Source organism: Glycine soja, chromosome 12 (genome assembly GCF_004193775.1).
Source record: "Glycine soja cultivar W05 chromosome 12, ASM419377v2, whole genome shotgun sequence".
Classification (NCBI taxonomy): Eukaryota; Viridiplantae; Streptophyta; class Magnoliopsida; order Fabales; family Fabaceae; genus Glycine; species Glycine soja.
In genome coordinates this window covers 40,755,055-40,773,488 of record NC_041013.1, presented here as the reverse complement: position 1 = coordinate 40,773,488, position 18,434 = coordinate 40,755,055, and the positions used below count along the sequence as shown (strand labels likewise).

At 28.5% G+C, this 18,434-nt stretch overlaps 1 protein-coding gene across 1 annotated transcript; it reads right to left on the bottom strand.

The window, feature by feature from the left end:
* Nucleotides 1–14,891: 14,891 nt before the first annotated feature.
* LOC114378227 (photosystem II repair protein PSB27-H1, chloroplastic-like) lies at nucleotides 14,892–15,761 on the bottom strand. The gene has a single exon (XM_028336780.1). The coding sequence runs from the start codon at nucleotides 15,696–15,698 to the stop codon at nucleotides 15,177–15,179; it is 522 nt and encodes a 173-aa protein (XP_028192581.1). The 5' UTR covers nucleotides 15,699–15,761; the 3' UTR covers nucleotides 14,892–15,176.
* Between the last annotated feature and the right edge of the window lie 2,673 nt (nucleotides 15,762–18,434).

Genomic DNA, 18,434 nt, shown 5'->3' with positions numbered 1-18,434 from the left:
AATTTGGCTGATAATAATTTTTTTTTCATTGGCTGTTAATATTTCTATATTCAACAATTGATGACTTCTCATGTTAATTTATTTCTCTCTATAAAAGCCCAAGTAGTAAGCTTCCACATCTTGAGGACGAGACTAACTAATTGTCTCATATTAGTGCTCTCTTTACTTAATTATAAGAAGATCTTTTTAGTGGGCTTAAAAAATGATGTTAATCTTTTTAATTGGTTTTGTAACAAAGAAAGAAACATTAGTTATTGAAAGCGAAATCCTTGAGTGAAAGCATATGCAACTAATCTCTTATCCATTCATGACTAAATTTAAGTGTCTTTAAAATTTTGTTGGTTAGCATAAAAAATTTGTTTAGAGCAAAACAAAATTAAGGTACACTTACAATGATCGTAGTTTCTTTTTTTTGCTTCTAATTTGTATTTTACCTTAACTATAAAGTGAGAGAGGCATGGAAGTTGGGAAACCGCGTGGACGAAAGTGCAAGGATACTAACTATACAAATACTAATACTAATAATTTTTTTATGTACCGACAAAACTAAGCGTAAATTAACTTAACCATTACATAGGGGGAAAAGGTGCATTATACAATGCTAAAAGCAAGCAAAGCCAGAGTTTTGACAGGGTCTAACTACGCAGATGCAACGAAGTGGTGGATGCATTGTTATTCAACACCTGGATTAGGCAGCACGGCATTGGAAGATAAACTTTGTGGAGAAATACGAAAACGTACTGTTCAAACTAAACTAATGAAATGAGATAGTTATTATTACACACCACATTCACATTAATGTGACTTCAATGTGTATTATTGCCATGTATTTGTAGTTTTCTGACTGCAATTCCAACTTCTAATTTGAAGGGAATGGAAAAAAAACAAAGTTAGGAACTAAAGGGAAGAAAATGCCGTCACTAAAGAAGATGTAAAAGTTTGTGTGGACCCTCTAGGTTGAGCAGTCGCTCCTTGATTTTCTGTGTGATTTAGGATGAGATTTATAAAGAATAATCATATATATAAATTAGCTTTTATTTTAAATACTTTATCAACATTTTTTATTTTTATATAACATCATAAATCTTATTATATTTATAATTTTTTCTTTTTTTAATCTCTCCACGTGTCAGCAACACAATGAATATCTATCAAATATTTTTCTATTTGTAACAAAATCACATGGTATTTTAATCGTTTTTATCCTAAACCCTCATAATTCAAAGGCCAAACAGTTTTTATAACAAGAATTTAAAGGAGATGATTTTTCTTTTTTTTTACAAAAGGAGATGTATGTATCTTAGGGCCTTCGAGTTGAGTATTCATATAAAATTATTCCTTTCATTTACATAATTATCACTTTCTTCATTGTTTTTCTTTCACGTGTAATATTTTTCATTGGGATTAATTTAATTTTAGATTTTTTTCTCTTGTAATATTTTTTATATTTTCCATTATATAAATTCTCTTCCTTTTTTGTTCTCCTTTTATTCCTTATATATTTTTTTTTGCATTTTACTGTAGATGTAAGAAAAACACTAATAGTTTATATCTCATTCTGAATTGTCAACAATGGATATTTTGTTTTGTGATAATTGATTATTGTGCTCTAAAAAACAATTCTAGAACGATTAAAAAAACAATTGATTGTAAGCTAGGATAGTCAATTATATATATATATAAAAAAAACATTTTCAAGTTTTTTATTCAAAGAACATGACTTTAAAGCTTTTAAATTAAATTAAAAAATTTGGGTTGAGTTTTGTGACATAGAAAAACCATTTTAGTGTAATTTTTTTATTTGTGAAAGTCAAACATATTATTAAAAGATTTATAATAATTCCTACATCTTATTCAATTAAATAAATTAAATCATTTGACCATTTTTTATAGTGTAGTTTGAGCCAATTAAGATAAATTCAAAAATCTTACAAACTTTTCTAATTAATAGCCTGCTATAATTTTAGATTACTAATACCCACTATTTTTTTTTGGCAATGAACTAATCCTCATTATATGCATTCCTTGTATATGTGGGCGTTACGTCCCATAGATATACCAAAAATATTCACATTCACCGGGAAGCGTGCAGTGATGCCAAAGTCTTTGCTGTTTGCTCCAAAACATCCCTATACGGCTATACAAGTTTGATGCGCAATTCGGGGATAAATATGAGAAAAAATTATACCAATAGATTATAAATAATTATATAAGTAATTTGATATCACATTATAATCTAAATAAAGATCAGATTTATATGAATCTTTTCTTTACTCTTATGATATTAATCTTTGGCATTCTATTCAATGTTATTTCATCTCAGTATTTCAAACAAATCTTTTATATATTAGCTTTGCAATAAACTAAAATAATTGAACTTCACCCTTTTGAAAGTTAGCAACGATACTTACAAAAGGGTCTATGTGAGTGGCAACATAGTTGTCTTTAGAAGTTAAATGATTAATTGAAAGTTAGCTAGTTAAAAAAAGGAGAATTAGAAATAAGCTGTTTGAAATATGCACTGATAGGGGGACATCAAATAATTTGTAAAAAAGAAGAAGAAAAAATAAAGTTCAATTATTTTGTCGACACATTAAATTATACAAATAAAAATGATATATTTTTTATCTGTTTTATTACTAGATTCATACACTGCAAAATGTTAATATGCTAGTGTTAATTTTGTTATAAATATTACAGAAAGATTTAAACTAGTAATCTGTTTTATTTTGCTTCTTTCATTGCTCTTAAATCTTTCTTTTTAATCATTAAGTTAATCTTATATTTTCATTAATTGTTTAACATTGACAAAATCATCCGATCATGAATGACATCTAAAGCAAATTGGCAACATCATCCAATCACGAATGGCATGTAAAGCAAATTTTATGATACTTTAAATAAAATTAGAAAAAATAGATTTGAGTTTTTTTGTCAACATATGTGATCCTTTTGCTTTTGAAAACTATTAGCAAATAATTTTTTGTTGGATCCTAAAACTTAAGCTTTAATAATGACTTTTACCCTTGGGCCAACCTTGAACATTGAAATTAGACCTTTTTTTTATTACTTTTATTATGTTATTGTTGTGAAGTATCTAGGTTATATTGATGATTAATTTCTTCTCAAAGAAACCTGAGTGATAATTTTTAATAGTTTTTTATTCTAATCGATTATTTTATTCACAAAACTCAATGCGAAATCTTGCTAAAACAATTTGAGTTCAATTCCATTTGGATCAATGATATGTTGATAGCTTTTATTAATATAATGTTTATTTGATAAAAAAATTAAATTGTTAATATAGATGTTATGGGTTTATACTAAGAAATAAATTTGGTAATATAAAATTTTATATGTATTATCAATACATTAAAGATAACTGAAAAGTTGGTTGAGTGAAATAAGACAAGGTTTTATCTATGACGCAAGTTTAAATTCTCACTTTTTTTTTTAGAATGATGCAAATTTAAATATTTCTATAAATTTTCTTTGGGTTAAAGTTTTTCTTACCTTAGAGTGAAACACCATGCATTCTCTCCTAAATTTTTGTTTCAAGCCAAAAAAATAAAATCAGTGCATTAAAAATTAGGATATATACAATATGATCAAACCAGTCATTAATTAGTGTAATTTGTAATTCATATTAACCATTTATTTTTTTATAGACAAAATCTATCTGGATATAATTTCAAAGCACAAGCAAGAGATAAGTGTGATAATTTATATATGATACACAAATTTTTTTAACCCTTAAATTAATCTGTGATACAATATTCTATTTTTAACTTCCCACGTTCTATTATTCCTCCCTAACTCCTTCCTCCTCTCTTCTGTTATGATACACCCTCAACATTAAATCACTTTCTATCTTATTCTTTCTCATTTCCTCTCAGCATGACCCCTCAACCACCTTCAACAGTTTAGTCTAACAATCCTTGCCCATCTTTGTGATCACTTCTGTAAATTTCATATCACAGGGCTGGTGATCAACAATGTTGTCAATCTAGTGCGGGCTCTAGAGCGTTGAATGCAGACCCCTCACGATAAATGATCTAGCGAAACCGATTAATTCATTTATTGTTTTAGTTTAGAGAGATTCCTCATAGTCTTTGAGAATTTGAAAAATGCCTCATCTGGTGTAGTTCTGGCAAAAATAATATTGTCATCTGTAAACAAAGATGTGAAATTATAGGAACAAATGTTGTCACTTTAATGTCATGAATCAAACTACGAGTCACTAACAGTCTTATTCAATATCTAATATTGTCATCTGTAAACAAAGATGTGAAATTATAAGAACAGATGGTGTCACTTTAATGCCATGAATCAAACTATGAGTCACTAAGTGTCTTATTCAATATCTAATATTTTTGTCTATTAGTAAATGATTTTTTTTTATAGTGATAGAAAAAGTGAATAATTAAACAAAAGAAAGTTTAAAATGAGGGTTATCTTGAGATTATAACATAATCAACATATATTGGACTGGGCAGGATTCTTAGAATGTGAGATTGGACTTAACTCAACCTCAAAAACTACTTCAAGGGATGAGAGTTGTCCCTCACTTATAAAATCTAATATGGTTGTATTGTTAGTCGATGTGGGACTTGGATTATTTCTAAGAAAGATTAATTAGAATCCCAATCAATTTAGTTGACGCAGTTTACTTTTACTAATTGTGGTATTGTGTCGATCATTGTTGGCTTAAAAGGTGAATAATTTAGCCAGATGTGTTATTAGGCATGTTAAATAATATTACAAGGTATCCGGTTTCTTTTTCCATTGTTAATTCCTGCATGTAGTGGTAACGCTGATTTTGGAAATAATTTATATTGTCTGGAACATATTTTGATTATACATTTTGATGGCTCTTCCGGCCTTTCGTTATTGTGAGCTTAAAGTCTTAAACCTGAATTAACAATCCCGTGCATAAAAAACAATTAATTAATCATTGAAAGCTAACTTAATAACAAAATGAAAAAAAAAAATTTAATCCCCTGTAACCTGTGATAATTTATTATGCAAAGTTGCTTATATTTTGTGGCTTTTGTAAATACATTTTTTTTATGTTTTGCCGCATTATTTTGCATGACTAAATTAAGTCATGCATTTAATGATATTATATTTAATTTTAATTTGAGTTAAAAATCATTTTAACTTTAATTTTATCAAACACTAAAAAAATTATTTTAAAAATTAAATTTAAAAATAAAAAGTAAAAACTCACAATCACCTTAAACGAAATTTGATTATATTCACATTAACACTTTATTAGATGTTTTATAAAGCTAAATGATCATATTGTTACAAACATTGATGCACAAACTCCTGTGATGATGTGGGATAATTTTGGTCGTGTTCTCTAATTTTATATATCTATTAATATGCTGCATGGTCACTATCCGATAAAGGATAAAGTTAAACAAGTAGGATTCGTGCAATTGTTTAGGAAAAATTTTCTTACCAAATAGCAATGTTGTTTCCAAAACTCTTGTACAGTTCTTGTATTTTATCTATAGATGGATAAAATTACCCTACGTTATTATAATTTTGATAATTATTATATTATTTTATAACTTGATAACATTTTTTTAAAATTCACAGTTGGATTAAAAATTTATTTCACATAAATTATATATACAAAATTTCATATTAATCCGAAATCATTTATTATCTTATTTATATAGATTACATCACAATATAAATATGTTAAAATATACAAAATATAGATAATTTGATTTTTTTTTGTTCAATTTTAACAAAAAATTAATATAAATGATTTTAATAATATATAGATATAACTCAATAATTAGATTAATAAGAATTATATTTTATATCAATTTATAAAAATTATATAATAATTGTTAAAATTACACCCTATTGTTTGATATCTTGCTGTTAATCCTTACGTTTACCAGAACAATTCTAGCTTCAATCATAATTGGTTATTGTAAGTAGATATTATATTGACGTTAAATCAGTGTTGGAAGAACATGACTACTACTGCTAGCAGTAGAAGTAGAAGTTAGAACGAAGTCATGCATAGTCTTTTAATTACCCTTTTTATGGTCCACCTAGAATGGCCTGAATGACGCTGATCATGACAATTCAGTTTCAGTTCTACCACGTGTTTCAAATGGGAAAATAAAAAAGTATATACCACAAAGCCAATAAATTTGTAATATCATAGTCTTTTTTTTTTTTCTTTCGATAATGTAATACCATAGTGTTTTATTTATTTAGTTTTGCTACGGGTTTTGATGGGCTGGTTAGTGTTTGAGGCCATAGGAAATACTTTTGTATTCCTAGATGCGAAACGAAACTTATACATATTAGATTTGGTTTCCCAATAGAAACTAAAAGATAGTTTTTTTTTTCTTATTTGGGGTTATTGCATGTTTGAGAGGATACTTTGGTTTACAAATCAGTTGTGACTTTTGCTGGTTATAAGGGTTGGGTAGCCTTTGTACTCATATATTCTAATTTAATGAATTTATTTGCCAATAAAAAAATATAATTTTGTACCGAAGAACTTTGTTTTGAAAATGAATTATTATGACATCATTTTGTTTTTATGTATGTCAATCTTCTTACTTCATTTGTTCAATTTTTTATTTTTATTTGTTCAATTTTTGCTATATTTTAACAGCGGCTTCCTAAAAATGCCCCGTACTGGATAGGGTGAAATGTGCTATATATTGCTTTTATTATATCATCTCAATTAAATGTCTTTCCTTTTCAATTATGAAAAACGACTATTAAAATAAAGCTTCCTAATATATATGCCGAAAAAAATAAGTTACAAAACCTTAAAAAAAAAAAAACTAAGGAGTGGTTCCTTCCTCTTTTTTTTTTTCCATCCACAGACACTTCAACCATCAATCCTTAAAAAATAAAAACTAACCCATCAATTTTACCTAACCAACTATAGATAAAATAAACAACAAATATTTAATATCAACTTAAAGTAAGTAAAAATATCTCAATTCTAAAAAGGGGGTTCTAATATAATATATTAAAATGAATCAACTCAAACATTCTATTGGCATTGCTACTGCTAAGATAAAATGGTAGTGCTTTTCCTGTTTTGCAGAATGATAAACGTCACAAGCATTAAAATTAGGAGCTGATACTTTTGAGCATTTTTTATTAATTATCTACATTCGACTATGGTTGACTGTGGCAATGTATCTTGTTTTCTGCACACTTATATCGATTAAGAATATTTTCCTAATGTGGCCAATCAGATATGGAAGCTTAAACCTTCAAACCATACTGGTCAGTGTTCCCTGTGTTGTGTATATGGCCAATTAATTTTGCAAGGAAATAATTGGTGGCTCATGCAAGCAAGCTAGGCACCGTATCTATGGTCTGACTTTGATCACCACCACCTCTTTCAGAGAAGTTCAATCACTCACATCAAAAGGATTTACATTCAACAAGACCAAACCTTTAGTCATTGATCTTTTCCAATGCACTTTCATAGGGGAAGTTTTTCAAAAGAAGTGGTTATTAATTCAAGTGTTCTGTGTTCAACCAGTGGCCACGTGCAAAAGAGTCAGCAAAACCCACGTCACATGCTTCAAAATGGTTTTTAAAAAAACTATTGCAAATGGATGGAGAATAATCATGAAATGGATATATAGTGCAAATGCATCATTCTTTATCATGTTGCATCGAATATATTTAAGAAACAAGGGTTAATAATTTGACATATGACATGTGATATAGCACTATCCATATGACAAATTGCATCAGATAAACCATTAAATGAAGATCAGGCTATAATTTGAACGTCATCAGGCATCAAAAGTTAAGTGCCAACTTTAGTGGGGATGACTTGCAAACACTATACTCCTATATTGGGGAAAAATATATAATAATTAATTGCTTAGGTAAGATTTGCAAATATCTAGTTAAATGTCACAATATTAAATGCATTAAAGTACTAATATCTAAGGTCGCTCAATACTAGGGAAAACAACATCACCATCCTTATTTTTTAAGAATATTGTGGCCTGAAGTTTATCTGCAATGTGTTTAAACCTTTCTATCCAAATAGATGGTGTTCCAACTAGTTGCCTAAACAAAAGGTTGATTACAAAAGCGGCTACAGGAATAAGAGTAAGAGTTCTAACTTCTAAGGGTGTTGTGGTAAATGGTCAGTTAGATACTTAGATAATCAATTCTTCGAAATTTCCATCAGTTATTTATGTCATTAATAGACAATAACTAATTTTTTTGTATACTGTAGGTTAAAAAATATTACATTAACATGCGTCATATTGTAGGGATGAAATTTTCATCAGTTATGTGAATAACTAATTTTTATCATAAACTTAATTGATATTTTTAATAATTTTTTTAATTATATTTTTTATTCACAATACTCAAATTATATTTTTATTTAAAGATTCAAACCTAATTTGATTCCAACTAACATTGGTGGATAAAAATGTCTACTAAACATTGTTTTAGTTTATGCAGAATCTATATGATATTCCAAATCATTGAATCACGATTTGGAATAGCCATTTCAAAATGGACGCAATCAAGGGAATGGGTCATATGCTATAAATAGGAGGATTGGGGATTTGATCGGAAATGATGGGCCGGGTGTTCCGTTCATTCGGTCAATCTTTCAGTTTTAGTTAGATCTGCTTTAGATGTGTTAGGTAAGTCTTAATATGGGGGACTTATTCAATGGAGGACTCATTATAATCTTATTTTCAATTTTGATTATTATAATCTTACTGTGGAGTGTGGAATGTGCAGTGTGCTGATTCCAAGCTTTGATTGGTGATTCACATTTGAAACAGTAATTAATTTAGTTTCAGCCCTTATCTAGCCAAGTTTAATTTGATGAACATTGAGATTAAGTGTTTAACAACATCGGTCCGTATTCAACGGTCTGGGAGACAAATTCATGAGATATTTATGAAAGATTTGCCAAGTTGGCTCATGTATTAAAGATATGTCAAATTGTTGATTTTCACAGTTGCCCTTTAACCATATGTAAATGTCTACACATAAAAGCTCCATAGAAAAACATTTATTGATTGTAGTGTTGCTGACAAGGCCACGATGTTTGTTTGTAAAGAAGTCAATCAAGATTTATCTTCTTAAATTTCCACCTGCCAATGGTGTTGGACTCGGCAGGGAATAGTAACAACCTTGGAATAGGATCAAAGCCAAGAGAAGTGATAGCCAAAGAAATCTAGTACTCTTGTTTCACTACATAAGAGCAACATCTACTATCTCTATAAACTAAGATTTTTAATTTCCTTGTTTTTCGGTGGTAATTCGGTAGCATGGCTTTATAATTAGTATAATCTTAGCAAAAGGCAACGAGCAGCCTCAATCTTACCCATTGAAACGGCAAAAAATATATAATTAGCAACTTTGAGGCTTAAGCTTTGTTTTCCTTGACTTTTCAATCTCCAAACTTTTCAATTTTTTTTTTCCGACTATTAAGTAGGTGACTTGGGTCTCAAAGACTTGCTTTACTTAGATCAGGACAAACCTAAAGGTTCAAGGAGCAGCTTATTTACAAATTTGCTATACTACTTATTTCATCAAATCTACCTTTGTCCTCGCCATGATCCCTTCTATTGCCATTGGAATAATGATTGCTAGCAAGATATCCCCTCCTAAGTTAGGGGGTTAATCCTTCACATCTCCAAAGGCCACCAAGAGACTAGCAACATTCGCATATTTGAGAGCAAAGATAACCCTATGTTTGGATACATGCAAAAATTTGGCTTTAATATGGTTTGGGTGTAAATTTTTTTTAAATTTATCAGTTGGGGCCATTTTTGAATTATTACTTATTTTGAGGTAAGTCGTAACATGTATTACAACTTTTGTGTTGAAAGTCATAACATATTTTTCTTTTTATCTAAAGTCGTAAACTTTTCTTACAACTTCAGTTATTTTTTTGAATTTATAACTTTAAAGTCATAAAATTTTCTTTTCTTTTTACATTTATGATTTTGAAGTCTTAAATATTTTTTTTATATTTATGACTTTGAAGTCAAAGATAATTTTTTATTTGCGTTAATTTTTTAAAAAAAATTGTAAATATTTTTTAAGTTAATTTATTTTTAAAAAATTGTAAATAATTTTTTGTTTAATTTTTTAATAGATATTTTTCATTTTTTTAGTTTTATTTAGTATTTTGTATATATTTTTTATATGGTTTTATTTAATATTTTAAATATTATTTCATTTAATATTTTATATATTTTTTACTAATGTTAATGAATTTGATTTTTTTTGCAAATAAAAAAAATCCAAAATACTTAAATCAAATAATGATAAACAACATAATATATTAATATAAAATGAATAATACAGATTAAAGTGAAACATAATACATTAATTTAGTAATGACCAACATCATTTCTATTTTGTATGTTTCTCTTAATTTGTATTGTTCATTTTATATTAATTTATTATGTTGTTTTTATTTCAACAATAACTTTTATTACTAAATTATTATCTATTATTAATATTAAATTCATTTATATAATAAAATTAACATTATTTAATAAATTATAAGTTAAAGTTAGTAACAAAACATTTTAATATTTTTATTTAAATTTTAGGCAACTTATATTAATGTATTATGTTGTGCTTCTCTTTAGCCTTTTTAAATTTAAGTATTTTTTATTTACAAAACAAATCAAATTTCTTAATATTAGTAAATATATATATATATAATATAAAAAATATATTAAATAAAAAATATTAAAATATATATAATATTAAATAAAATCATATAAAAAATATATACAAAATATTAAATAAATCTAAAAAATAAAATAAAAACATTTATTTATTAAGTAACTAAATAAAAGAAATTATTTACAATTTTTTTAAAAAAAATTAACTTAAAAAAATATTTACATTTTTAAAAAAAAATTTAACGTTTAAAAAACATGAAAAATCATGTTTTTGATTCATTTTCAAACACACTATAAATAACTCAAAGACGCAATTTTGAGTTTGTCAAGATTGTCATCCTAGTGGCCTAAAATGGTTTAGCCTTGGGAACCAAGGTTTGAGTGAGGCTCATAACGAGTGGGAGAGGAAATGCCTAATGAGTATTCGAAAATAATAATAATGATTTTCAAAGAGAGAAAAGAAAATTTGAAAACAAAACAAACATATTCATAAATCTTAAAATTTTGAAAATTAGAATTAATTTTCAGAAAGTAAAAAAAAAAAAAAAAAAAAAAAAAATATATATATATATATATATATATATATATATATATATATATAACATTTTTTAAGACTAAATGATACAAAGTAAAAGCATCCATATCAAAAATTGTGTATGATAAAATTTTTTAATTTTTATAAAAATTATTTTAAATATCATACCCATCATGTTGTTTTTTTATTGATCAATAATATAATTTTTTTTATACTCAGTGCATAGAAATGAAAATATTTTTAAAACAAATAAACAAACTTATCTTGTTTTTTTTCTTCTTTAAAACTCCAATCTGAAATATAGCCTTATAGAAAACACATAAATAATTACATGTGTGTGAAAATATGTTTGAGATCATTTGTTATGTTTACATTACTCAGTTTGTGATTAGTGTGGCTCAACAGGTAAGTGACAAGTTATTTAGTTCTGATCAAACATGTATTGATTGACCATGGGCTTGTTGTCTAATGACTTACAAAAAAAAGCATTTGAATCCTAGATCTCTCGTTTTGATTCTTGCACCTTTCAAAGGAAGCTGAATGAACAAAAATGTCTCCTCCTTTTTTTTCTATCTTCTTCCTCTAGTAATGTGTGTCGACCCTTCACTCCATCCTACACTGCCCTCCACCGTGCCACCCACCATTGCACCACATACCACCCATCATCATAAGACCCACAAATCAAAATAGCACCATCACGCCACACACCACTACCACACATTCTTTTTGGAAAAACTAAAAGAAAAACTATTACGGAATGAGATTTTTTCTATCATAGAATATTTGTTCCATAATACCAATAAACTTTTAGAACAATTGTTACATAATAGAATTTTTTTCCCAAAAAACTATACCGCAATGGGATTTTTTCTATGATGGAATAATTGTTCCATAATACATATATATTTTTGGAACAACTATTTCGTAATATAAAAAAAATATTTTCAGAAAAACTATTTTGGAATTGGATTTTTTCTATAGAATAGTTGTTCCATAATACATATGCATTTTCATAATAATTATTCGATAATAGAAGCTTCAATTCAACGATTTTCTTTCTAGGTGACATGCGGTGGTGGTGTGTGGCGCGATGGTGTTGTTTTGATTTGTGGTTTTTGTGATGGAGTGGTGTGTGGTGCAATGGTGAGTGGTGTGGTGGAACATGGGCACGGGACGGAGTGGAGGGTCAACATGCATTACCAGAGGAAGAAGACATAAGAAAGAAGGTGGGGCATTTTTGTCCATTAGCTTTCTTTATAAGATATAAGATTCAAAATAGGAGGAGTAGAATTCAAATGCTCGAAAAAAAACAGTGCCCTAATTACGGGTGCAACAATGGGTTGGGTTGTGAAGACTTGGTGTAGGTAGCGTCTAACTTTAATAAGTTCCGCTAGCGCCCATTAACAAAGAAAAAAAATACATGTTGCATTAGTGCTACATAGTTAGAGCATCTTTAGTGGTGAATCTAATTTTGAGATCTTAGTCCACTCTTTGCTCTTATAGTATATCTCAACTTGAGATCTTGAGCCACTTTTGTGGATCCTACAATGGACCCCACTTAAATATATTTTATTAATTATTTTTAAATTAAATTTAAGTAATTATTTAAAAATATTTTAATTTTTAAATAACTAATATTAAAAAATAAATATTTTGATAATTAAAATTTTTATTTATGACTTAAAGTTAAACCGACAAAAAATACATAACATGCATAAGCAACAAAATGCAAAGCATTGACATTAAGCAAGAAAAATTATATTTTATCATTGTTGTGACTGAAACCTGCCCAAATATGATCCACCAAGTCTGTTTGAAGTTGTTGATGAGCTTCTCTTGTATGCATATAATGTCTTGTTTGTAGATATGTAACAAAGTCGGAAGAAGTACCACGAGATACTTCAATGTTTGAAATATAACATACACTCGACACTATCAACAGGTGATCCATATGCCAGTATACGAATTGCTACAGTACACTTCTTCAATGGTGAAAGACTCATTCTACTAGTTGCATCAGATCTCATTTGAAAATACAGATCATGATTATCAAGAACGTCTACAATTTGAAGGAATAACGACTTCCACATTTGAAGCCTTCGTCAATAAAACCTTTCTGTGTATACAAAATTTTCAGAGAAATAGTCATTCAACAAGCGACTATGTCCACCTTCACAATTGCGATTTATACGACGTCTTCAGTGAGAGAAACAGATAACTGTAGTGGACTTAAAAGGACAAATGACCAATTTCGTCCTTGTAGTTTTCACTCAGTGACAATTTCATCCACAAATATGTAAATGTACCGATAATTTAGTTTAACAGTTAACTTATCTCTGTTTCCGTTAACTTTGAACACATACGTGGCACATGAAGTTTAACATGGCAAATTAACGTGCACAAGAGGACGTTCCACATCAACCAACAATGTTATGGATTAAAGTGTAAGAAAAACTTTTTTTAAAATGTTGATTTTTCTATTTTTAAACTTAAACGACTATTTTGAGAAGAAGTTTCTTCTTTCTGATTTCATGCTAATGTGTTGTTATGTAATAACACTTTGGTCTCCCAACAGATATAACTTAATAACAAAATAATTAACGATACTTTTGTGATTAAAAATGTACAAACAACAACTCAGATAACAATATACTATTATTCATTATTTCTAATGTTTATTTGGAATGTTATTATTTGTTAATTTTCATTCATTCATTGTAGGTGGAAATTATTTGCTCTCAAAGTGCACTAATCATTGAACCAAATGCAGTTGAAAGTTTCACCACACATGTTGAAGTTGTAATGTCCCAACATTTGTACCATCAACACCTGCATTTAGAGCACCTCTAATTCATCCTGCAACTCCTATAATTAGAGTTTCCTTTCTAAGTGGATCATCTCCAAGAATGAACCAACCAAATTTCATGCATTATATTCCTACACCATGTTTCTAGCATCCTGAACCACCTTCTAAGTGATTCATGAAAACAACATGATATTTTAGATGATTAAGTTGTCATGAATAAGCAATTATTTCTTCCGTTATGTTTTTTTAAAAACTAATTACTTTCTTGTTCTTTTGGAATTTTTAGTGTGACATTATTATGTTAGGCTTGTGGGTAGAAGATTGATGTTAATCCCTAATTTGGTCTTTTTTTTAGTACTATCATGATAAAAATTTTGTTACTATTTGGTTATGTTATGAACAAAATTTTAAATTTAATTATAAACGAGTGTTTTTAATTCACACAAAATCTTAAATTTAATTATGAATGGATTTTTAATTTATATTAATCATTTTATTATTAAATTATATTTATTGGGACTAAAGTATCATTGGTAATAGCATACTAGCAAAAAATCATGAAGAAGTTTCTTCTCAATAATCATTAGGTTCGAAAATAGAAAAATCAATAGTAAAAGAGTTTCACTGATATTGTAATCTAAATTATTGTTAGCCAATGTAAAACTTCTACCTGCATAAGTAGATCTATCATGTCAATCTTCACGTGTCACACATGCATTCAACCGAAACAAAAATAATTATAATTAACAGATGAACTAAATTGCCAACATTTCATAGTGCAAGAACGAAATTATCACAAAATAGAAACTACATGAACGAATTTGGCCATTTAGGAACGCAGATAAATGGTAGGCTCATGATATGGCAATTAAGAGCATAATTGTGATTGATTGGATTTACTAATAATGCCTTCATGACATCAATGGAAAATGCCTCCATTTCTTTATGACTCTGTGACTGCATACATGCATGTATGAGATGTATCTCTTCCTCTCCGAATAAACGGAGAAAGCGAGCCTCTATTACTGTAACTTGAGTTTGATACATTGCAATAATAATACAATACAAGACAAAAAAAAAAAACCAACACTTAAGAAACAAGAAGAACGAAACGAAAGAAGGAAAAAAAAAAAACCTTTTTGCTCAATTATCTTCCCCTTAGAAGCGCCTTTTCAGCAGTGTCGACCTCCTCCAAGATCCTTGCCCTTCGTTTGGCGGGAATGGGAGCGGTTGGTCCGAAGCTAATGTAGTGACCAGAAACAGCGTTGAGCGCGGAATACATGTCCCTAAAGGAAACGCGTCCCAGAAGCGCTTTTTCCCTCCTGTACTTTGCCACCCACGAGTTCGAGGTTTCTCTCAACTCCGCCACCGCGGTTGCCACGTTGGGGTCATTCTTGTCCATCACGATTGTTGTCCTCACTTTGTTGATCACTTCCTCGGTCTCCTTCATGTATTCCTCGTCCGAGGAAGCCAGTGCCGGGCTCAGAGGGACCAGCCATGTGGTGGCGGTGATGATGGACAAGAATTCGCGGCGGCGAGGGTGGGTGGCGGCGGCGGTGGAGGTTGTTGTGGGTGGTGTGAGAGTGGCGGCGATGGTGGTGGTGGGTTTGGGCTTGATGGGTGTGAGTGATTTCACTGATTTGGGGGTTATTAGTGTTGGGGAGGCCATGATGATGTGAGAGAGAGACGTGAGGGAAAGAAAGGTGAGAGTTTTTGTGTTGTGGTGGTGAGAACTGAGAAGGAAGAAGAGGAATGTTGGGTTTTTGCCACGTGGCCTTATCGTCTTATCTTGGGTTTTGGTTTTTGGATGAGAAAGCAACCAATGGTTTTTAAGGTTTAGATCCACTTTCTCACGTGTCCTCAAACAATTCCAACTCGATATTAATCAAAATATTACCAACACCAGGAACTAAAATAACATCAAGGTTCAAACTGATCCGCGTAATGTAATGTAATACCTGAGATGAATAAACTAGAATATAACCACTTACCACATGTTTGGAAATTAAGTGAAAAATAACTTTTTTAACAAAAACGCTTTTATAAAAGGATCAATTTTTTTATTTATTTATTAAATCTGCATTAGAACATAATAATAATTTTAACTACAAACTAAATATAGATTAATGTGTGATTCAAGAGTTGTATTGACTTCAAGTAAAGTTTATTAGGATTAGGAGTTAGGTGGCATATTAATGTGGATGCCCATTAGCTAATTAGGAAATCTAGCTGCTTAGTTAGCTAGTTTTCAGATTTTTTATTCTGTTTTCTGATTGTAATGCAACTGATTTTTTAATAAGAATGATATGAGGTATTTTCAGTAAAACAAAAGAGTTGACTTAATTGATGGTTTTAAATTAAAATTTCCAGTAAATAGTTAAGTTAAACACTTCAAGAGAGAATTTTTTGTCATTTCTAGTGATCTTTTTTTATTTTTAGAAAATAAGTGAGTCTTGTAAATAAATTAAAAAAGCTAAAAAATATAATACTAATATATTTAAAAGAATTTTGTTCATACAATATAAATTATTAGTGACCTTAATTTTTACTCGATAAGTATTATAATGGAGATTTTTGGTTTTCTAATGAGTCTTGAGGTATTTTTACAAATTTTGATATGTTAAATTGGTTAAGAAATTAATTCTCAAGACTTTATCATAAATAAGATTCTTCGCCTCTTCTCAATGTTTTGTTGTCTCCCTCACAGTTTTAATGACTAATTTGATGTAATAAAATTAATATAAGTATTACTTTACTTATATTCAATAAAAAAAAGTGTATATTGTATTACAACTTTTTTTAGGGCTTGATGGCTTGGCAGTGTTTTGTCTGTGATGTTCTTCCCCAGTCCGTTGCAAGAGAAACTAAACATGGATTATTACTTCCTGCACTTTCGGTTGCTTTCTGCACTTCCTTTTTTTCTTCCGAAATCATCAATCCGAAAAATCCAAAAGGTCAAAAATACCTTTCAAAAAGAGGACAAGGAAACAACTTGTGAAGTGCATGAACATTGGCTTATTGCTTCCCCGTTATTATTGCGCTAATTCTGCGTTAGGCGAACGACAAGGCTGTGGAGCTACACTATCTAACTTAACTCCCCAACGAATCAAAAAATAAAAAACAGTTGTCTCTTACTGGAAATGAAAAAAAAAACGATGATATTTATTAGAACAACAATGTTTAGAAACAAGTAAAATTATTGAAGCTAATACTACAATCAAATTCTAGTAGACTTTCTATACTACTAATCAAATTTTAATTTCCACTTTGCACCGTATTAAAAGGGATGGCAAGTTATCTCTTGTTGCCACTACTAAATGGACCTCAATCAAATCAAGGCCTTAATCACTTTATATCTCTCCCCCTTTTTAATACAACTTTATACTATATTTGGTTTACCTTTTAGAAACTCCCAAAGATTTTCAAAAGCATTTCCAAGTGAGATTCACTTCGTGTCACCTCCTACTTACAGTGGTTTATTGACTACTTTATTCAAAGTTCATTTGATTTTTATTTTTTATTTTATATTTTTTTTGCTGATAAGCGTGTCTCAAGTTCACTTTATGATTGTCATTGGCACATTTAACCTATGGGTTTTATTCCTTGTCTATATTTTACACAACAGTATTAACGGGTATCTTTTAATACATTCATAATTCATTATTATTATAATAAATACATAGCTCCTATTAATTAAAAAAAAGTGGAAGGTTGATAGAACTAAGACTTGGACTAGAGATAGTAATTTATGATAAGTGTTGATGCGGTTTGATTTGATTTTTAAATAAAAGATTATGCGAATCAAACATAAAATAAAAATATAGTTTGATTTGGTTGGATTTTAATATAACACCAAATTAGAATCAAACAAAATTAATCTTTTACATTTTAATTTGGTTTGATTTATTTTAGAGGTTTTTTTTAATTTTTTTTAATATATTATCATAATTTAAATATATCAACTAAACTTATATAATTATTATATATGCTATATTATTTTAAAAATGAATTTTATTTTTATTAAATTTGGTTTAACTTATTTTAGTTAAAAAATATTATTTTTCCTTCTATTTAACATTAATATAACATGTTATTATTAACTCTTTTTATAACATAATAGTAATTTGTATAATACTTCATATTTAACATTATTTTTTAACAATATTATTATAGCTTTTTTTTAATATATAAAAGTAAAATATACATTATAAGACAACAAGGAAAAATAATAAATTAATTAATACTTATTATTAATTATAACAATAAGAATCAATATATTTATAATATGCGATTTGTTGGATTTAATTCTATTTTGGTCCAACACTAATTTTTTTTAGTGAATGCATAGTAGCTGGGGTTCTTAATTAGTGAATGTTAATGATCCTCTATTCAATCAGATGTTACT

Bases quoted from the DNA above. Each gene is read 5' to 3' on its own strand.
- LOC114378227 (XM_028336780.1), bottom strand. From the start codon at position 15,698: ATGGCCTCCCCAACACTAATAACCCCCAAATCAGTGAAATCACTCACA.